Source organism: Callithrix jacchus, chromosome 9 (assembly GCF_049354715.1).
Source record: "Callithrix jacchus isolate 240 chromosome 9, calJac240_pri, whole genome shotgun sequence".
NCBI lineage: Eukaryota > Metazoa > Chordata > Mammalia > Primates > Cebidae > Callithrix > Callithrix jacchus.
Genome location: NC_133510.1, coordinates 80,502,337 through 80,526,186, shown reverse-complemented (window position 1 = coordinate 80,526,186; position 23,850 = coordinate 80,502,337). Strand labels below are relative to the sequence as shown.

General features: G+C 35.9%; 1 protein-coding gene across 11 annotated transcripts in view; it reads right to left on the bottom strand.

Annotated features, from left to right (window-relative positions):
• The window catches only part of NAV3 (neuron navigator 3), an 872,565-nt gene that overhangs the window by 368,416 nt on the left and 480,299 nt on the right, over positions 1-23,850 (bottom strand). For 7 of the 11 annotated variants that reach the window (XM_054238645.2, XM_054238646.2, XM_054238647.2 and 4 more), the window contains exon 1: positions 22,215-22,834. The exons of 2 other annotated variants lie outside the window; for them this stretch is intronic. In XM_054238645.2, the coding sequence (XP_054094620.1) occupies positions 22,215-22,457 (243 nt within the window). In that variant the 5' untranslated portion in view covers positions 22,458-22,834. Of the gene's footprint in view, positions 1-22,214; positions 22,835-23,850 lie in introns of those variants that run through there. 2 more of the 11 variants (XM_054238649.2, XM_078336920.1) reach the window with 1 other exon arrangement.

The following is a 23,850-nucleotide window of genomic DNA, read 5'->3' as shown; positions in this document are numbered from 1 at the left end:
GAAAAATGATAAGACACAGTTAAATAGATATGGCTTGAGACAGTGTATCTGATATGTATGAATCCAGAGGTTCCTATGTGTCCAAGTGGTGGTATGCAGGAATGCTCTGAGGACTAGTATTCCAAGAGAGCTGGCATCAGGACAGGTGCAGAATATGAGCAATGGTTGCCAACAAAGGGTGTCCACACAGTACTCAAGGCCCAAGTCTCACAGCACAATATGTCCCGTGACCAGGCTGGATGGGTACAACTTGGCAGAGACCAGCAAGGACCCAGAGGGTAGCAAGCAAACCAGAGAGTTTTTCTCCCTCCATCTACCATTACCCTGAGGACACAAAAACTTCCCTACACACACTGTATCCATTCATCTGAAGACGCCTTTTTAAAAATGAGAAAGAGAGAAACTACATAGTAAAGGGGGAAAATGGCACTGAAGAGAAGTTTGACCTTGAAATTTACTAATCTTTTACTTTAATAAGTCTTTCTCAAACCAAAAGAAAAGAGTCTAATTTAGGCTTAGGTTTCCCCCTTAATAACCACCTCCTTTGCAACCACTACCAACAGTGAAGGAGATTTGAAAGCAAGAAGAGATATGTTACAGAAAATACTGAGTTATATTATCTTGTATATCTGAGAAGTATCCTGTCTGAAATCCCTGTAAGTAAAACATATAAATTACAATGCACTTGGCTGATTTACTATACTACAATGGACTTATGATTACTTAGAGAAAGATCTATATCATACATCACCCTCGACAAGGAAAACTCCATTAACATCCATAAACATGCCCTGGCAATAGAGTTTGGTTATTGTTATTGAGTAGAGGAATTTCACCAGTTATGTTCTGACAAGGAAATCAAAGAATGCCAAATACACTTGTAAGTGTTGGAGGATGACTCAAACATTTCTACCTCCTTCACTAGCACAAAGCTATTGCTGGCTTTCCATAAGACTATGAATCTTGAATTGTATGTTAAAGTCATATTTATTTTTCTAAGCAGGTTTGTTAGTGGAACCTGAGCAATAGTTATCAACAAATGGAACGCTTAGGACATGGGCATAGAATTTTACATCCACTTTTGAAAATGCCATGGCTTTGAGACAATCCACTTCAATTTACTGAGACTTAATTTTAATCATGTAAAAAAAGGAGACACTTCGGTTAGAAGTTCATCCACTCTGTCTTCCACATTTAAAAGTCTATGTTTGATAAGATAGGTTTGGAGACACATGTGGCCACCACTGGACTGGGGTAGCATTGTTCGAGGTAGACTTAGTACACTCTGCTAAAGCCAAAATTATTAAGGTTTGGACTTCGGATCACTGATATGGGTTGAGCACTTCTTATCCAAAATTCTTGGGACCTGAAGTGCTTCTAATTTGGAATGTTCTTTTCAGATTTTAGAATCTTTGCATATACATAATGGAGTATCTTGGGGATGGAAACCAAGTCTAAACAAGAAATTTATTTCTGTTTCATATACACTCTGTACATTTAGCCTAAAGATAATTTTTACAATAAATAATTTTGTGCATGAAACAAAGTTTTGTCTGTGTTTTGACTACAGCCCATCATCTGAAATCAGGTATGGACTTTTCCGCTTGCAGTGTCATGTTGACACCCAAAAAATTTTAGATTTTGTATAATTTCAGATTTTGAATTTTTGGTTTAGGGATACTTGACCTGTACAGAAATAGCATAGCTGGCATTTCTATCCAATAAATCATGAATAGGCTCCAGGGTGGGTCTTTTTGAAATGTAGACATGAGGCAAATCATGAATCAAAGCAATACAATTATAAAAATAATTATTTTTTATTCCACACATATGTTTAAGTCACTACTACATGCAAGACATTGTGTTAGGGAAACTCAAGAGATATACACACAAATCAAATCAGCCTCTCATTAAAGAAATTTTAAATAAACTTAAAGAGTTTAAATGAAATTTAATTTTAATTACGTTTGGGGAACCTTGAATGATTCCCAAGATTATGGCTATGCTCAGGAAGGTTAGTTTTCCAACCCTGTCTATGAAGGGTTAGCCACCAAAATAAAAGAAAACCTCACTATTCTGCAATAATCCCCCAAAGACTCAAAAGCTATGATCTATAAACCTTGACTGACTTGTAAACACAGCATATAAGTACATATCAAATTGTATGGAATCACATTGAAGATACTGATTTTTTTCTGTATACTGATACTGATTTCTTATCTTTCACCTGGGTTTGTTCCTCCAAAAATAAAGAGTAATAACGAAATTTAAATCATTGAGTTTTCCAGATCCTATGGCAAAGGTAGCATATATCTTGTTCAACAGATAATAAGACAGGTGCCTCCTTATCCTGTATGCTACTGCCAGGATGGATGAACTGTTCAAAGTTTAGTAAACCATGTGCTACATTACAAATGATATGAGTACATCATTTAATATTTGTAGTGGAGCACAAAGTTGCTGAGTGTCTCCAACTTGACTATATCCAGCGGAGAAAATGTTTTGATTTATTTGGAGTAAAACACTTGAAATACAATAGAAGGGGAGCAAGAAGTTCTCATGGATTTTTCCCATTAATTAATTTTTGAGCAAGCCTTAGAAGTTACTCTGCAGGATGGATCTTATATTCATTCAGTGGCCTAGCTTTATAGCTAGTAGCAAAATTTATTGCCTTAACCCAGAGCAGTCTTGTTATTTTAACATGGCTGTTTCTATTTATAAAGTTACATAATCCAGTTGGTTCATTCTTCCTCCCTGTCTGAGACACAGTTTACAAAATGAAACCACAGTCATTACATAAATACATTGCCAGGAAATCCAAGCGTTGTTTTCTGGTGGAAACTGAAAGACCCACACCTTGACTTATGTCTTACTCATCCTAAATCACATCTCTGTGGCACTTTCTCCTGGCTAAAGAATGTGCTCTGAAGTTTTGCTATGTTCATTAGAAGGCTGTCTTTTATATTCTGACTATTCATGTTGTAGTTTTATAGATGTTCTGTAAATAAAAGTCTGCTGTACAACAGGAAGCACCCTCTGCCAAGTCTTTTGGCGAGAGTAGCAACACATCCACAAGAGAATCCAGGTGGCAAGACATTAGAACAAAAGGTTTACACAACAGCATTCAAAAGAAGAAAGTAAAAGACAAGGCAGACATTGGACTCAGATTCTAACTCTCCTTTCAGCTTTATGGCAGCTGCATCAGCTGGATGTCCATATAGGTCAACACTGTGATAGGGTGCTATATATGGGATCTTTCCCCTGAAAACTAAAACGAGCTAGAGATGCAGACAATAAACACAGGGCTAAGACATCAGAGATTTCCTTGTAAGTCCTTGAAATATGAAATTTAATCAAAATTTAACTACCATTTGATCAACGTTACAGAAGAGAAAGAAAAATAGTGGTATTTGTGATGCCTATACTCTGCATAGCATCTTTGCTCATGCAGAATAAATAAGAAAATATTAACAGAATTAATTGTAGATAAAGTCAGCAACTGGAGCACTCTCCATTTATTTTTCCTAAAAGGACTTCTTGCCTGTTGAATCCTCTGCACCTTTACATTCAGTTGGATTTCATCTTCCCACCCCTTTTTTCATTTTCTCAGCTTGATTCACTAGACCATATATAAGAGCTAAATAAAATGTGTTTAGTGTCTGAGAGAATTCATTTTCTGCCTGAGATAACTAGACAAAATGTGATGCAATTCCTTCTCTGCATTTAAAATGTTTTGTTATCTTGAAGGCAAATTTCCTCATCCAATAAAAACAGAGAAGGAAAATGGGTGACCTTAAAAAACATATTTTTGAAATCGAAGATTATCACACACAGAAATGCCTCTGATAATTTTGGGTGTAGACAGATGCTTTCTTCCTCTTTGTATTCCCCAAACATTCTGTCAATGGCCTATTGTTAAGTGTGGACTTTCTCCTAGACCACATCCTGTCTGTCTTACAGAGGAGAAGCATACTGTTGAAGTGAAATGAAAGTTTTGATCTCTGCATGTAGTCTCTGAAGGTATAGAAAAAACAAATTCACTGCAGTACCTCAAGATATCACTATTTTCAACTCAGGGTCCATAACATTTAGGTTGGAAATTGCCTGATGATGAACTCATGGAACTAAGACATGTTTGTTTTACTGACAAATCAAAGCCTTTTTCATAAAAGGAAAGTGCGTTATTTTCATTGCCAACACTGGTTAAAAACGGTAGGGATAAGGAATGAAGAGCATATGTACATATTTGAACCTCGTTGCAAAAATCATTCTCCTTTGGATAACTAAAACTTCCAAAGAAGCTACTTCTGATTTAAGTAACTCCTGTTAAAGAAAGGACCTATCCCATTAAATCTGAAATAGATAACCGACAGCATGTAACAATTCAATCCTTAATTAAACAAGACAATAATATATTTTAAAATTGATAATTATAAAATCTCCAACAACTATAAAATTAGAACTAATAATTAGACTATTATATAAAACTAGAATGAAATCAAAGAGAAAATCAAGGAAATTTGACAACCAGCCATTTCAGTTTGCCTGGGATTGAAGAATTTCCGAAACAAGAGACTTTGAGCACTAAATTCAGGTCAGTCTGAAGATAACCAGTACAGTTGGTCAACCTATGTGATAACTCATTTCTTCATCCAACATTTTCTTATTTATTCTTCGAGAGATTATTCTGTTAGAATTATCTTCCTGTATATGTCATCCTCACTATTTCTAAATATCTTGGGTTCATTAAGCAAAGACAAAATGGATTAACTTTCAGGGAATAAACTTTCTGACAGTAGATTATCTGAGATTTCATACCTAAAGCAGTAAATGCAAAATCTGAATCTCTATTGATAGATTTTAATGGAGGAGGGTCTGACATTACGGAAACTCTGTCATTTAGTATTGGATGTATTCTTGGTGCTTATCTCTTCAGCTACATAAATCTATCCCTTTCCTCCCCAATCTTCATTTAACCAGAATTGGGGACCTAGCTCAAAGGTCAGTAATCCTTATGTGCTTTTTGGAGTACACTGCATTTTAAAGCTAGTATTTGTGTACATTTAATGTTTGAAGAATTAGCCTCATCAAACTTAATGACAAAATGAAAAATAGCAAACCTCTAAAATATATCAACTAACATATAAAACTTCAATGGATGAGAAAATTTCTATCTATTGTACATTCTTTTTTTAAATTTACTTAAATATAGGATGAAAAATCAGTCAATAATGGTGAAGCAAAGCAAGGTGATTTGTAGATATGCTTCTTCCACCAATAAAAGAAATAAAGTACTTGGGTTCTTTTAAGTGCTGCAGCAAAAATCCGAAATAAAGTCATTCAATATTAGGATGTTATAGGTTCTTAGCCAAAGTCTAAGAGCAAGTGGTCCTCTCTTCTAAAGACAGTGCCAGACTGCACTGAGCCTGAATCTAAGCACAAACACATCTTAGTTCTATCTCATAAATCACTACTAATATTGTTTTTCCTCAAAACAAGACTGCCTGAATTTGGGAATTGTATTTGTATTCCACAAGATTCATTTTATTAAAGTAGATGGAGCTGGAAGCGATTTAACATCACATATATATGCACACATATGCATATTTATATAAACTGTATGTAAATGTTTCTTAGCCTATGCTTATTGATATTCTTAAAAAAGAATAGCCTGTGCTAAAAATTATATGTTTGTAGATCTCATCTGCTTCCAAAAAAGATAGGTAATTGCTTAACATTATTATGATTCTATAATACTATGCTTTTATTTCTGACTACAGTTAGGTGAGGTTGCTATTCTTGTCCTAATCCTAAAGTGAAGAAAATTGAGTTATAACATGCTAGATTACACCGTTGGAGTAAAGAACTCCAATTCAGGCCATCTGACTAGAAGTTTAGTCATTTCATATTAACTACTGCTGCTGTAATACTGTATGCAACATATACTCTAAATATTTAGATTACAGGATGATGAAGCATGCACATGCCACTGAGACCTAGGGTTTATCTATTATAGAAGTTAGCGTTACCTTAACTAGTGCAATGCCATTTTGATTTTATATAAAATTTGTTTGGTCACATTTTATTATGAAAAATTTTGAACACATTTTTTCATTCTGCCCAATGAAAAAATATTTAATAGAACCACTAAAATACAAATTTAAAATAAATCCATATAGAATAGAGAAATAAGGGGAGAAAGCAAGAGCTAAAATTTGTAATAAAAATGTTACTGAGAAGATTTTTATTTAAACTACATTGTATCATCTCTATGAGAAAAAATCTGTTGCACCCCTAGAAACAGGCAAAGTTGAGAATCTCCTGAGCAAATATTAGCTCATGCTTTGGGCACTGCTACGGTCTGAATGTGGTCCTTCAAATTCATATGCTGAAACTTAATCACCAATGTGTTAGATTTGAGAAGTTGGGCCTTTAAGTGGTGACTGAGTTATGAGTATGGAACCCTCATGAATGGGAATAAGGCCCCTGTAAAAGGGCTTGAAAGCGTGGGTTCACTCTCTTTTGGTCTTCTGCTGTGTGAAGACATTGCATTTCTCCCCTGTGGACAATGGAGAAACAAGGTGCCATTTTGGAAACAGAGTTAGCCCTTACCAGACACCAAACCTGCCATCACCTTCATCTTAGACATTCCAGCCTCCAGAACTGCATGAAATAAATTTCTCTGGTTCATAAATTACCCAGTCTACAGTATTTCATCATAGCAGCACAAATGCACTCATTAAAGCAACATCACTCAATTAATCTTAATGTATCCGCAGCTCAGCAGCTCAGACCAAAGTGTGTAGAGGACTCCCTAGCCACTGTACACAATTGCACAACAAAATTTGTATGCATCGGCCTTTCCTCTAGTTTTATCCATTTTTAGTGTTCTTTTCTTCTTAGAATCCCATTTTATTTGCATATGTTTTGAAATTTTATATAGTATGCATGTTTTTTAATTCTTCTAAATCTTTTTTTCAAACAAGACAGGGTCCAAACTAGTTGAAAACTGGGGCAAGACCCCCACCCTTTATGAGGCGTTTGGTATTGTTTGCATATATTTTTAATTGTCATAATTAGAGAGTAGAAACCTGCTCTAAATAAAACAATTATATCTAAACCTATAATAAAAGCCATGATAGTTGAAAATCTGCATTATAATCATTTCTGTGACTTCTACGTCATATTAAACAGGAATTTAAAATTGCAAAATTGAATATAGATCCTAAAAAGAATCCTAGTTTTTCTAAGCATATTTTCCATAATGCCTATAAGATACACACACACACACACACACACACACACACACACACACACTAATTAACAAAGACAAGGAAAGTTACCTAGGGTCAGATCTAGAAGTGGTAACTGAAAGGTTTTACATTTACTGAAATGCAGTCTCTTTGTATAATACAATAGGTCTATCTGGAATCCATAGAAAATAGCTGAGAGAACAGATTGTTGGAGACAATAATAAACCTTGTATTCAATGGACGAAGGCAACACACAAGTATAGATATCAAAAAGCCAGCCAAAGGAAGGAAGAAACAGCTATAAAAAGCAGATGGTTTGAAAAGAAAAGAAATGTGAAACAGAATCCAAATAATATATGGGTCAAAATAATAACATAAAAAGTTCTGGCAAAAATATCACTCTGTAGACATTCAATAAATTGTCCAAAAAAGGCACAGCAAGATTATATGAAAGATGTGAGCATTCAGGGACAATAAAGGGAAATATATAATCTGTATATTTTTTAAGAGTCTAAAAAGTAACAATTTAACTTGATCCAAGCTGAAGCTAAACAGTGAACCCTGTTAAAGAGAAGGAGAAACTTGGAGACAGACAGTCTTACATCACAACTAAATCTACAGACAAATTACCTTAGAAATTCATCTTACATTTGAAGAGGTTGTTCTCTGTAATATATTTATATGTGCTTACCATGCTCTGAAAGGATTGTAATATGATTTTCTTCTTTTGATGCTGAGTTTTCCAATCACCCAGTCACACATTCCCATTCAGTGCCCCTTGGAACCAATTTGCAATGAGCTGACAGCAGTTTCACAGTATCTCCAAGCCAAGAGAGAGAACATTCCCATACACAACTATGCAGTCACCTATTTGGCATCATCTAAAATCCTGCAAATGTCTCCTTCTTGCTTCAAGACACTTGACTTCACCTGATTTGTTAAATTTCTCTTCTAGAATTTAGATCTCACATTGTCTTGGCCTTTCTGGTTCCCAGCTCTGATGGAGAGTTTCCGGGTCCAGCAAGAAAAGAACTCTAACAACAGAGTACCAAAGCAAGTAGAAGCAAGGGTGCAGGACCAAGAGAGAGACCTGCTTCCAGGATGTAAGACTGGATAAGCATGTTGGAAGAGGAGAAATTAAAAATAGCTAGAATTTTGTCAAAGGCCTTCTCCGCATCAATTGAGATAATCGTGTGGTTTTTGTCTTTGGTTCTGTTTATGTGGTGAATTATGTTTATTTTATTTTTTTTTAATTGCCTTTTAGGTTTTGGGGTACATGTGCAGAACATGCAAGACAGTTGCATAGGTACACACACGGCAGTGTGTTTTGCTGCCTTCCTCCCCTTCACCCACATTTGGCATTTCTGCCCAGGCTATCCCTCCCCAGCTCTCCCCCCTCACTGTCCCTCCCCTATTCCCCCGAATAGACCCCAGTGTTTAGTACTCCCTTCCCTGTGTCCATGTGTTCTCATTTTTCATCACCCGCCTATGAGTGAGAATATGCGGTATTTCATTTTCTGTTCTTGTGTCAGTTTGCTGAGAATGATGTTCTCCAGATTCATCCATGTCCCTACAAATGACACAAACACATCATTTTTGATTGCTGCATAATATTCCATGGTGTATATCTGCCACATTTTCCCAATCCAGTCTATCACCGATGGGCATTTGGGTTGGTTCCAGGTCTTTGCTATTGTAAACAGTACTGCAATGAACATTTGTGTGCATGTGTCCTTATAGTAGAATGATTTATAGTCCTTGGGATATATACCCAGTAATGGGATTGCTGGCTCAAACGTAATTTCTATTTCTAAGGCCTTGAGGAATTGCCATACTGTCTTCCACAATGGTTGAACTAAGTTACACTCCCACCAACAGTGTAAAAGTGTTCCTATTTCTCCACATCCTCTCCAGCATCTGTTGTCTCCATATTTTTTAATGATCGCCATTCTAACTGGTGTGAGATGGTATCTCAATGTGGTTTTGATTTGCATGTCTCTAATGACCAGTGATGATGAGCATTTTTTCATGTTTCTTTGCCTCATGTATGTCTTTTGTAAAGTGTCTGTTCATATCCTTTGCCCATTTTTAAATGAGCTTGTTTGTTTTTTCCTGTAAATCTGTTTGAGTTCTTTGTAAATTCTGGATATCAGCCCTTTGTCAGATGAGTAAACTGCAAAAATTTTTTCCCATTTTGTTGGTTGCCAATTCACTCTAATGACTGTTTCTTTTGCCATGCAGAAGCTGTGGAGTTTGATTAGGTCCCATTTGCTATTTTGGCTTTTGTTGCCAATGCTTTTGGTGTTTTGGTCATGAAGTCCTTGCCTACTCCTATGTCCTGAATGGTTTTGCCTAGATTTTCTTCTAGGGTTTTTATGGTGCCAGGTCTTATGTTTAAGTATTTAATCCATCTGGAGTTAATTTTAGTGTAAGGTGTCAGGAAGGGGTCCAGTTTCTGCTTTCTGCACATGGCTAGCCAGTTTTCCCAACACCATTTATTAATCAGGAAATACTTTCCCCATTGCTTGTTTTTGTCAGATTTATCAAAGATTGTATGGTTGTAGATATGTTGTGTTGCCTCCGATGCCTCTGTTCTGTTCCATTGGTCTATATCTCTGTTTTGGTACCAGTACCATGCTGTTTTGATTACTGTGGCCTTGTAGTATAGTTTGAAATCCAGTAGTGTGATGCCCCCCGCTGTGTTCTTTTTGCTTAGAATTGACTTGGCTATACGGGCTTTCTTTTGGTTTCATATGAAGTTCATGGTGGTTTTCTCCAGTTCTGTGAAGAAAGTCAATGGTAGCTTGATGGGGATAGTGTTGAGTCTGTAAATTACTTTGGGCAGTATAGCCACTTTCACGATATTGATTCTTCCTAACCATGAACATGGAATGTTTCTCCATCTGTTTGTGTCCTCTCTGATTTCGTTGAGTAGTGGTTTGTAGTTTTCCTTGAAGAGGTCCCTTACGTTCCTTGTGAGTTGTATTCCTAGGTTTTTTATTCTTTTTGTAGCGATTGTGAATGGCAGTTCATTCTTGATTTGGCTCTCTTTACGTCTGTTATTGGTGTATAGGAATGCTTGTGGTTTTTGCACATTGATTTTATATCCTGAGACTTTGCTGAAGTTGCTTATCACTTTCAGGAGTTTTTGGGCTGAGGCGATGGGGTCTTCTAGGTATACTATCATGTCGTCTGCAAATAGAGACAATTTGGCTTCCACCTTTCCTATTTGAATACGCTTTATTTCTTTTTCTTGCCTGATTGCTCTGGCTAGAACTTCCAGTACTATATTGAATAGGAGTGGTGAAAGAGGGCATCCTTATCTAGTGCCGGATTTCAAAGGGAATGCTTCCAGTTTTTCCCCATTCAGTATGATATTGGCTGTTGGTTTGTCATAAATAGCTTTTATTACTTTGAGATACTTTCCATCAATACTGAGTTTATTGAGGGTTTTTAGCATAAAGCGCTGTTGAATTTTGTCGAATGCCTTCTCTGCGTCACTTGAGATAATCATGTGGTTTTTGTTTTTGGTTCTGTTTATGTGGTGAATTACATTTATAGACTTGCGTATGTTGAACCAGCCTTGCATCCCCAGGATAAATCCTGCTTGATCATGGTGGATAAGTTTTTTGATGTGCTGTTGTAATCGGCTTGCCAGTATTTTATTGAAGATTTTTGCATCTATGTTCATCATGGATATTGGCCTGAAGTTTTCTTTTCTTGTTGGGTCTCTGCTGGGTTTTGGTAACAGGATGATGTTGGTCTCATAAAATGATTTGGGAAGGATTCCCTCTTTTTAGATTTGGAATAGTTTCAGAAGGAATGGTACCAGCTCCTCTTTGTGTGTCTGGTAGAATTCAGCTGTGAACCCATCTGGACCTGGGCTTTTCATGTGTGGTAGGCTCTTAATTGCTGCCTTGACTTCAGACCTTGTTATTGGTCTATTCAAGGTTGGAAACCTTCATTCTCAGCAAACTGACAAAGAACACAAAATCAAGCACCGCATATTCTCACTCATAAGCAGGTGTTGAACAATGAGAACACATGGACACAGCGAGGGGAGCACTACACACTGGGGTCTGTTGGGGGGAAATAGGGGAGGGACAGCGGGGGGTGGGGAGTTGGGGAGAGATAGCATGGGAGAAATGCCAGATATAGGTGAAGGGGAGGAAGGTGGCAAATCACACTGCCACGTGTGGACCTACGCAACAATCTTGCACGTTCTTCACATGTACCCCAAACCTAAAATGCAATTTAAAAAAAGAAATAAATAAGTACATAAATAAGAAAAAAAATAGCTAGAAAGACCCTGAGGTCGGAAACAGCCAGAGGAGTCTGAAGACCGTGGCGAGCTTTTTATATGGTATTTGTGTATACATGGACCTGGTCTATTTTAACAGCTGCGTTAACTGCAAGATCTTTATTTATTAACTTAGAAGTATCATCATGATTCTTATCTTATTCAGTGTTTTGCTTTTAAAGATGTATCCCTGTAATTCTGGACAACTTATTGACAATTTGAGCACCTTAGGTTATTTTTTTAAAAGGTGAATTTTTGCTTAATCTTGAACATGTGGCTAATTAACAAGCTTCTGGCTAACTAAATGCTGGCTAATAGTTTACCAAACTATCTCCCTTAATACCTGAGTACACACTTACACTATATTTCCTAGTCTCTCTTGCAATTAGGTATTATCATCTGATTGAGTTCTGACCAATGAAATAGAGTGAAAGTGATATGTGGAATTTCCAAGCCTCTTATGCAATTCTCCATTTGCTCTATTCACTGATGGCTGAATAGAGATGGCTAGAGATAAGACGATGACACCATAAGCTGGAGAGAATCTGGTTTCTTTGTTACTATATATATTTGTCAGCAACCATTTTCTATAAATGGTCAGACAGTAAATATTTTAGTCTTTGCAATCCATGTCTTCCCTATTGTGAATACTGATCTCTGCCATTAAAGGATAAAAGCAGCCACAAGTAACACATAAACCAGTGTCAGGGCTGTGTTCCAACAAGATTTTATTTAGGAAATGGGAACCAGGCCAGATTTCACCTCTGGGTCAGAGTTTGTTAACTCCTAACTATATAGGACCATTAAAAAAAGTGAACAATAAATTTATATTGTGTTAAGCAACTGAAACCTAGGGTTTATCTGTAATAGAAATTAGCATGACCTTAACTAGTACAATGCCATTTTGATTGTATATAACATTTGCTTGGTCACTTTTTTTTATGAAAAATTTTGAACCTGCCCACCCCAGGTTTTCAGTTTTACAAAAAAGTTCTATACAATATCAAATACAGAAAAAAAAAGAGATAGCCCATAGTTTTTATTCATCTGTTTTTGCTTTTCATTTATGGAGATAGCATCATGCTGTTATACTGGGGAAATGTTCCATTTTTACATGACTCTTTCATGTGGTAACTTTTTTCCAGGCAGAATTGCAACACATTTTAACAAATAATTCTATGGTTTTCAGTGGGGAAGTCCTGCCATGTAACCAATTAATGAACTCTACCACAGATACTTAATTTCTCTATTGGTCCCAGGGACTAGTAACCCAAAGGAAAACAATTCTTAAAGCAAAAATGAAGTAACAGTGGCATTTAGAGAAGGAAGAGTTCAAAGTGAAATTTGTCAGATTGGTTCAGTACTCCTAGTAAGAATGTATTATTTCCTTTGTTTTTCTATTATGTGGTTCAGTATCCACAAAGACAGTAAAGAATAACATTGATTTTGACTATTGGTTGTCTATACATTGTTGTGAGGAAACATCAGAGAGGGAGACTTGGAGAAAAAGGACAAGGAAGTGAAATCGACCTAGATTGGAATTCCAACTCCACCGTAGCATCCTTCTGAGATCAGTTGCCACAGCTGTTTGATTGGAATCATAGCTTGGGTAAAGCTTTCAACATGTGGTATGTACTCAAAAAGTGTTATTAATAATCCTTAGTTTTAACTACTACTTGCTACTTCCAACTAAACTGTATGTTACTTGTATGAAGAAAATGTATTTATCTTTCAAGACAAAGAATTTTTGGATTGTTGATCATTAGTAACTTAACCCAAACATCTATAGCTTCTTTTACAGGACTTGTACCTTTTCCATCGCTCTTGAGCTTCAAACTTTAGTCAGAACTTGGCTCTTTCACACTCTCCTCAACTGCATTTTGAAAATACTTCCCATTTACTGGCTCTTTATATGTTTTATTTTGTCAGCTTTCACGATATGAACTTAGTCATGTCACTTTGATATTTAGCATACTTCTTCCATCTGTACAGAATATATCCTATCTCTTTACAATGCATTTAATGCCCATCTTCCCACTGCCTTAAATTAGACTATTTTCTTTTGCTTGCATCCTACATCCTAAGATTGGTGAGTAATATGTAGGTTTATAAACACAACACAGTATTCCATAGTCTGGTAAATGCTATTCCATTTGAAATACTCTTTTTTTCCATATTTACTTGACTAAATCAAAATTTTATTTTATTTTATTTTTTTTTGAGACAGATTCTTGGTCTATCCCCTAGGCGGGAGTGCAATGGTGCCCTCTTGGCTCACTGCAACCTCCACCTCCCAGGTTCAAGTGATTCTCATGCCTCAGCCTCCTGAGCAGCTGTGATGACAGGTATTTGCCACCACGCCTGGCTAATTTATATAATTTTAGTAGCCAAGGGGTTTCATCATGTTGGCCAGGCTGATCTCAAACTCCTGACCTCAGGTAATTGGCCTGCCTCAGCCTCTCATAGTGCTCAGATTACAGGTATAAGCCACCATGCCTGGCCTTCAAGACATGGTTGAAATGTTACCTTTCCCATCTATGGAGAAGTAATCACTGCTTCTTCTATTCTACTACCAATTCTTAATTTTATTAATTTTTATATAAAAATATCAGATTCTTTTATAATATAATAATAGTGAGTAATAAATGTTGATCACCAACTATACTAGGCCCTCTACTGGCATACAGTTTATATCCAATGTCTCTTTTAATCTTCACAAAAATTCTATATGTTTATTTACATTATTATCCTCATTTTAAAGAGGAAGAAAATGAGACTTACGTATTAATTGACTTGCTAAAGTCATTTTGCTAGTAAATACTGGAATATTCCAAAAGTCAAAGTTCTCCAAAAACTTTCTTTCAGAGATCAAGTAAAGCAAATGCAAAGCCTGACACAGTGACCATGAACACAAACTACACTTTCAAGAAATGTCTCTGTGAAATAGGAAATAAGGAGCGATTGAAATATGGTGAAGAAAATGATTATTGTTGTTATTATGATTTAAATTAGAAAAGACCAAAATATTATTGGAAGCTGATTCTAAAGCAGCATTTCTCAGCTGTGTTTGATTTTGCCACTGATTCTTGGTGGATTGAGGAAGGCATACTGCCAAATATCCTACGCTGCTCACAACAGGCCCCATCCCTATGCCCAAAACAGTGTTATCAGTTCCAAATGTCACTGGTGCAAAAGCTGAAATATCCTGGTCCAGTGATCCACTGGGGATGAAGACATTGACAATATGAGAAATGGGATAACCAATGGGACAAAATCAGGAAGAAAGAGAAAGGGAGGAGATAAAACGTTACTCTTAGAAAAGTTTTGTAAGTTACTTTATCCTCGTTTCATTTCATTTTTTACAGATGCAGAGATTGAACTCCAGAGAGTATAAATGATTTATGCTTAAACAATTGTACTTCTAGCAGAAGTTTAATTCAAAATTAGAGCTCCTAACACAATGCTCTTCTAATTATGCCACTTAATCTTTCAAGTTCAAAATTGGCTATGGATAATTGTGGGTGATTTGATAGCATAAAAACCAAACATGTAGTAATTATTTTACCTGAAAGTTAGTGATGTATCTATTGGCTTTATGTTTCTGTAAACAATATATTTAGTGTCTTAGTGTTTATTAAAGGAAAGAAAAATGGCTACAAGAAAAAAAAAAGAAAGAAGAATGTGTTCATTAAATTGGCATCAAATATACATAAAATATTGAAACGTTCAAAAAAATTTAAAAGTATGAACTTTTCAGTAACATTTAATCAAGTAATCAGTGTCAAAAATTTTAATAAATTTTAGTTCAAAGCATGGAAAATAACTATAAACACACTGTAAAGCATGAACAAAAATAATAGACAATAATATCGATGGTCACATTTCAACCAATTATTACTCAAGAGCAATAAGTTTATAATAATGAAACGCTGACCCTTCTGCCAGTAGAGAAAATGTTAAAATTCCAGCTTTATTTCAACCTTCTCTGACCATTGCTACCACAAAAGCAAAAACAATTAAAATGACTGTAGCAGTTTAACTGTGATACCTGGAGAGTTATAACTAGAAAAAGAAATAATCATGTTTCTTTAAATACAAATAACTAAATGTGCAAGCACAGCAGAAATAGGCAAAGAAGGCGGAATCGTCTAGAGACCTGAGAGCTGACCTATGCAGCTGTAGGCCTGGCCAGCTCTGGAAATGCTACCATGTGAGCAAGCCAACAGGAGCATTGACAGTCCTCAGCAATCAGGCAACTTCTCCAAGAAGGAAACAGCTGGAGGCCAGAGCCGTGATCTACTTTATTGACATCTGCTGCTATATTTCTATCATGGGGTTCCTTTTATTTATTTCTGTTATTCAAACAATTCGGTAGAGACCATGTGTCAACTTAATTGTCTTCTCCTGATAATTCTAGGCATTTCACACAGCCACTGATTGATTTACAATTCATCGACAATGCTAATTTATTACCTAAAACAAACCATACTATTCTACATAAAAATTAGGTCAATCAGAAGTCCTCTTTCTCTTCCCCTAACCCCGGGAGAAGTATTTATTATTGCAATGTAGTTTATTGGTTAAGAATAATGTCTTCTGAAACCATATAGCCTTAGTTTGAATCTGTATTCTACCACACTCTAGCACTGAGATACTGGCAAGTAACTTAACCTCTCTAAGCTGCAGTTTCTCCATCTGTAAAATGGGAAGAATAATAATGCCTATGTCATAAGGCTGTTGTGAGGACTGAATGGAATACTCCATGAAGTATTTGGCCCAGTACCTGACGTATACCCAGTCTCTAAACATTAGTTAATATTAGACCCTCTCTGCAATGATTTATCCTAAAAATCATTGCCAGTGTCATTTGGTCTTGTTCTTACATAAGATCTTTCTCCATTGTATACCTGCTGTTTTCCATAAATACTATGCTTCATTTATAGTGGTTTAATTCCCTTTTAAGAATAAGTTATGTAAACTTTTCAAAATTAGAGCTCCTAATACAATGTTCTTTTAATTATGCCACTTAATCTTTCAAGTTCAAAATTGGCTATGGATAATTGTTGGTGATTTGATAGCATAAATACCAAACATGTAGTAATTATTTTGCCTGAAAACTGATGATATATCTATTGGCTTTATGTTTCTATAAACAATATATTTAATGTCTTAGTGCTTATTAAAGGAAAGAAAGATGGCTATGATACAAGAAAAAAGAAACTAAGAAGAATGTGAATGTGTTCAGCAAACTGGCATCAAATGTATACAAAATATTGAAGCTTTCAAAAAAATTAAAAAGTATGAAATGTCAACTTTTCCTCAAAAGATTGTTTTCTCTGTCTACATCTGAGTCCTATCTGCTCATTAAATTCCAAAAATTCAGTCTTTTCTGAATGTTTCATTCAAATAGGATCTCTCTCAGCCCTAAAATTCTACAAAAGGATACTATTTATACAATATATTTGCTTAACAATATTATTATTTATGTTTGTTTTCTTTTTTTAATCTTCTGTTTCTAAAGCATTTGTGCCAGCCCTGTGTGAACACAATATTAAAAAATAATTCCTACCATGCTTGCCCTTAACTAGCAAATAGGAAAATTAAATAAGCATACATTCTACCACGGACATAAATGCCTCTACTCCTTCAAGACATTTCTTTAGCAGATGCAATCTCTCCATCCTTTTAGCATTTACAGCAATTTGTCTATACTTATATTTGACTTTTGAAATAATTTTAAATAGTGGGTAAGATTTGAATAATATGGTAAATCTAGAAAAATTATTGCTGTTATATCATTAAGAGAAAATATAAATAAAGTAACATAGAAAAAAGCCTTCCTAGGAACAAATTTGAATTCAAATTATGGATTTGGTTACTAGTTAACTGTCTGACCCTATGCGTGACTCCTACTCTCTCTGATACTCAGTTTATTTCTCTGTAAATGTAGATTATAATACTTTCTTTGAAATGGTCTCAGAATAAAGTAAAAAAAATTCTATAAAATACAAGCCTGGTCCACAAAATATAATTGCTTTCTATAATAATGTAAAACAGAATCTTGAGTTTGCACAAGTAATCTGAGAGGGAAGGAATGAGTGAGCCCAAGACTGGAAATAAGTTGGAAATGAAAATCGGAGTAAAAGAAAGGTGGCAGATCAAGTTGGAAGGAGACTGGGGATTGAGAAGTAAAAGCCAGGGAGTTCTCTGCAGCAGCATAGCCAAGAAACTTTCATGAACAGGGATGTCTAATGCTTAATTGGATATTGTTTGCTGAGCTGTGACAAAATAGAACACTCTTTCTTAACCTTAATCTCCAGAATGTTAAGTAAAGGTTTCAAGGCAAAGTGACTCTGTTCTTCATTTGGGTGTATGCCCAGGAATAATGGAAAAACAAATCCATATGAGAGAGATTAGAAAATTAGAGATAAGAAAGAAATCAGAAAAAGATATAGCTAAGGAAAACATAAGCCCTTGAAATATTGTGGAAGGTTTTCCAACTGCATATGACATAGAGTCTGGAACTAGTATTATTTATTTGTTAAAGGACAGTGGGACTAAACATTCTGAAGAAATTGGGACACCCAGGAAGAAGACATCTGGGATGTAGTTCCTAGATGGAGCTATGATAGAAACAGAGAAAGTGACAATTGGGAGGCAAGAACACCTGAATGAAGACATTATAATATATGAGAAGCAAATAAATTTTTTCTTAAGCAGGATGGTGAATGTGTTGCATGGATGCAGGTGGAGAGACACAGAGGAGAGGATACCAACTTAGAGTCATTGAAATAATTGATAGAAAACTTTAAAAGGCCACTAAAGGATGGGAAAGTGCAGAAAAAGATAATCCCAAGCTATAATACAGAAGTAAAATTTCCAATTTCTAGCAAATTATGGGATGTAAAGTGATGATGTACTTCACCAGATGTTTGTCTAGGAATTCGTGATCAGATGACTGGAATGATGGCATTTGCACTAATTGAAACAACAATAGGTGAAGGGAGCAACAACTGAACACACATTTCTGAACTGTCCTATGTAAATTTGTTCTCTCAAACTGGATCATGAAACTGTTTGGTACAAGGACTAGCAGAGTACCCCACATAAATGTTTTTTAATAGCAGTCGTCTATTGTGGGTACTATCCATGGTGCCTTTTTCTAGAAATTGAACCCATAATTTTTAGCTGAGCACATCGCTGCCTAGAACAAATACTACATTTTCCAGTCTCCACTGAAGCAAGGTAAGGCCTTGGAACTATAAATAGGCCAATGTGGAAGAATATTTAATAAAACAGGGTATATCTTTTTAATTTAGTGGAGCTCAGTTATCTACTGAAGACTATGAGGTGGTCCTGGTGTGGTGGCTCACACTTGTAATCCTATCACTTCTGGAGACTGAGGCAGGCAGATCATGAGGTCAAGAGATTGGGACCATCCTGGCCAACATGGTGAAACCCCATCTCTACTACAAATACAAAAATTAGCTGAGCATAGCAGTGCATGTCTATAGTCCAGCTACTTAGGAGGATGAGTCAGAAGAATCGCCTTAACACAGGAGGCAGAGGCTACAGTGAGCCGAGATCACGCCACTGCACTCCAGCCTGGCAACAGAGTAAGACTCTCTCTCAAAAACAGAAGACTGAGGTATAAGCCACAAATGGATGATGGCAACCAAAATAGAGCCTGGTTCCCTGACAACTTCCTGAAGTCTCCCTGCCAGCTATACATGGACTGCCCTATTCCAGGTTTTCTTTATATGAAAACAAAATAAACTTCTATCTTCTTTATGCTATTGTTGTGTTGACTTTTCTGCTTTTGCAGCCAAGTCTAACTCTCTCTAATATAACTACCTTGAACATTTTTGCTATTTACTTCAGTTCTGTTTTTTTTTTCAAAAGCAAAAATAACTAAATATACTTCTTTTGAACATTTAGAAATATTCTGAACTGCTGACCAGGCAGTCTTTACATTTGTTTGAAAACATTTTTAATCTGATAAGTGGCATGGTAAAAACATCCCTATAAATACAACTTTGCTTACCACAGAGGCTTATTGGGATATCAGATGCTTGATTAATATGTTTGCTAACCAAAGAGATCAACCAAAATTATATTGAAAACAGTGCTTATAGTGCTCAAGTCCTAGGCCAAGGGGATTTCGCAAACTGAAAGTTTCACTAAAACTGCAGAAAAGACAGCAATGGTCAGCAGAGAAAATGTGTCTCTCTATTCTTTCCATTGAATCCATATAGACTTGAGGATACACAGAACATTAGAATACATTTGCATGGCATTTCTTTTAATTATTTGCAAAAAGTTAAACAGCTTTAGTCTTTTGTTGATAATTTAAATTTCCCTGCTTTTTATTCTATATTATTCACATTGGACTGAGAACTATGAACCCTCAAATAGTACTTCCTTTTACCTGATTTTTCTCACATGAACAATGCTTTGTTAGACATAGAACTCCACAAATCATCCATTCTCAAACCCTTGTTTCATAGATAAAATTGATATGGGAAGGGGGCAGGGAAGTGCCGGGTAGAGAAAGATGGGGTCCCTGGCTAGGGCTCCACCCCTGGGCCTGTGCCCACGGACCTAGTGAGGACAGGCATTTCTGTTTTCATGCCCAAATGTTGCATTTTCTTTTTTCCGGTACACCAAGGCAGGAACCCAGGATACAGAAAGCCCTCTGTCCTTGCCATAAGGCAGAGGGTCTAATCAAGCAGATTAACACAATCCACCTTCAGACTGCAAAACTAAAAGAACACACTGTAACACATGCCCACTGGAGCTTCAGGAGCTGTAAACACTCAACCCTAGATGCTGCTGTGGGGTCGAAGCCCCACAACCTGCCCATCTGCATGCTCCCCCTAGAGCTTTCGGCATTAGGGCATTGAAGAAGCAAGCCACTCCCGCTGTCACACGCCCTATGAGGGGGACAAGGGAACATTTCTCATTTCAAAATGATGGAAAAAGATGAGCAAACTTAACTAAATCTTTCTCGAAATAACTGTTTATTCATTCATTGATTCATTAATTCCTGTATTCATTCATCCAACTACTATTTAATTCTTATTAGGCATAAAGCATTGTAGAAGGAGAGACCTGGAAGACAGAATATGACACAAGACCTCCCTTCTATACATTTTCAACTTAGTGAAGATGCAAAGAAATTATCTAGATAATTAAAAGAAAGTATTCAGATAATTAAAATACACAAGCATTTCTACAAAGAATTGGGAAAGAGGAATGGAGGAGAATAGCTTAGCAAAGACTTTATGAATAAAGTTGCATCTGGGATGAAGCTTACAGCATCTGAATAGGTGAAGGTGGAATAGGCACTGCAGAAAAATGAGTGGCTTTCTTTTTCACTTCTAGAGTTGATTTTTATATAAAGGCTTTTTCCTTAAATTATTTTAAATTAACATTTGGATAGCAGAGTAAAACCAAAATATTTCCTAAGAAGCCAGGGATGAGACTGTCTTTGGAAAGCTTGACATCATGGTTAATGCTGCATTAAAAAGTGATGCTTAGTAGAATGATGGTTACCAGAGGCTGGAAAGGGTGGTGGCTAGGGGGGCCAGGGGGAGTGTGGGTGGTTAATGGGTACAAAAATAAGTTAGGTAGAATGAATAAGATCTAGTATTTGATAGCACAACAGGATGACTGTTGTCAACAATAATTTATTCTACATTTTAAAATAACCAAAAGAATTTATATTTGGAATGTTTTCAACACAAATAAATGATAAATGCTTGAGGTGATGGATACCCCACTTACCCTGATGTGGTTATGACACATTGTCTGCCTATATCAGAACAGCTCATGAACCTCATAAACATACACCTAATATGTACCAATAAAAATAAAAATAAACTAAACAAAAGTGATGCTTATCAAGGTACAAATGTATCCCCACCAAGTTCAGCAACTGCAAGGCCATGCTAGCTTTCAGTGACTGGAGAAAACGGCTGTAGTATGCTTTAGAAACCAGGGGCTATGAGCAACTACTCACAAAATATCAGAAATTAAATGGCTGAAAAATATATCAGTAATAAGTAAAAGAGTAGGTTTTCAGTTTACAAGTGAAAATCCAAACAAAGGTACAGTATCAAGGAAAATAAAATTTCATTTTCCTTGATACTGTAATGAATTAAGCAGCCTAGGATACAAATATTCAAACAGAAATTGTTTGAAATGCAAATGACATTTAGAGAAAAGTGATGGTGTCTACATGGATTATTACAAATAAATCTCTTTTCAAAAGTCCCTATCTTCATACATTGCAGTAGGTATACATTTCATACTTATATTGCACTATATATGAAAATAGGTTCTCTTTTTCTCACATTTGTGATTGATCATGTTTTTAGTAATAGAATATCTGGAACTAACTAGGCATTCATCAATAAGTAGTACTAAATAATGACAACATATACATATTCAGAAAATTTTCATCATGAATTTTACAACTTTAAACTAAGAATGCAGTTTTTACATAAGCGAAATGTTCAGCTTTTCAGCCATTCTAACTACTTACATCCTAACACTGGTATTCCTCTACTACTCACCATTTCATAACACGTTTTATAGCGCACTTAAAAAGAAACGTACATTTTAGCAATATAAGTCTGCAGGTAACTTCAGCCACTAACCTTGCTGTCTTCTTTCTCCTTGGCTTTTCCTTGGAGGGTTTTCTTCTCTCCAAATTCACAGGTTGATTTTAATGCAAGCTGACAAGAAAGCATGGAGCTCTCTGTTTCAGCAAGTTCCAAAGGTCTTGAAGAACAGTGCTGTGACCCAGTCGTGCCAAGATTTGGTATCGGAAGAGCAGTATGCACAGGCTTTGACCCAACAGCTGGCTGCCTCAATTTTGAGGCAACCCCAAGAACCGGCATGGCTTCTATAAAAGTATCTTCTTGCTGCCAAAGAAAATGCTTCTAACCTCAGTCTTGTAGACTCCAGCTTTAGAATTTCCAGAACAAATACCTTAAACAAAACTAGCAGTCATCCTGATTTTTAAAAAACTAATAGTATAATTTTCAGGAAGAGGCAAGACTTCCCTGCATCTTTAGTTAAGTGTCTTTCTTTTTTGCTGGCTGGGATTCATTCTCATTCTCATTCTCTCTCTCTCTCTCTCTCTCTCTCTCTCTCTCTCTCTCTCTCTCTGTCTCTGTTCAGTGACTCAGTATCTATGTAATACTAAATACTCCTTTGGGGAGTAAACTTTTCTTGAAGGTAACTGCCACAAAGCTCCTTTTTTTCTCACTAAAGCAGTCTGAGTCTGAACTTTGAGAGTAAAAAGGAGGAAAAAAAAACAGAAGGAAAAACCCTTCAGTCCAGCTGTCAGAGCAGCCAAAATACCACAATAGTGGAAGGACAGGCGTTCTTCCTGATTTCAGAAATAACCAGCCTGCATTCTCTTTTTAAAGAAAATTGTATTTCCCCCAGCATAAAAAAAAAAAAAAAAGAATGGACATGTTAATGGCCAAAACAAACAGCTGTTGGAAGAACTTTTAGCCCGGAAACAATCTCAGCAATAAAGTTGTTTGTCTGATTTCCAGCTATTTTTCACTACTGACAGCCATGAGCCGCGATGTTCATTCTGCTGCATCCCATGAAATCAGGCTAAAATCATGCAATCGTGCAACCAGCTAAAGCAGTTAAATCATTCATCAGACCATAGTTGCCTAGGTTATGAAAACAGAGTAAACACAGGGAATAGGACACTAAACATATAGTAATCATTGTTACCAAATTAATAAGTCATGATTATAAAAACATTCAAAGATAATACTTATGTGGAGTGTATTTCAAAGCAGCTATTGAATTAAGCATTTTATGTATTATCACCTTTAATCATTGGAATCACTCAGTATAGGAACATTTATTTTCTTTACTTTATAGAAAGAATAGCTATAACTTGGATATACAGAAAAATTTGACTACAATCATGAAGCTAGAAAGGGGGAAAGTTTCTAGTTTATTTTTTAATTTTGGTTTTTAAACTCACCTTTAAAAACGGTTGAATATAACAATGTGATTCAAGCTTATTAAGTCCAACTTAAAATCCCAAGCTTCTCAAAAGTATCCAAACAGACACTCAGTGACAAGGAAGGATGATGCGCCTATCCATAGAATTATTTTATTATAATCATATCATGTTCTATTTCTGCTAAAACACATTAGGAACTTTAAAATAACAAGGGGTAAACTTTAAAGAAAATATCTAATGTGCTATGCATTATTGTTCTGAAAGTGATTATACTTAGATAATGGATATAGAGAGCA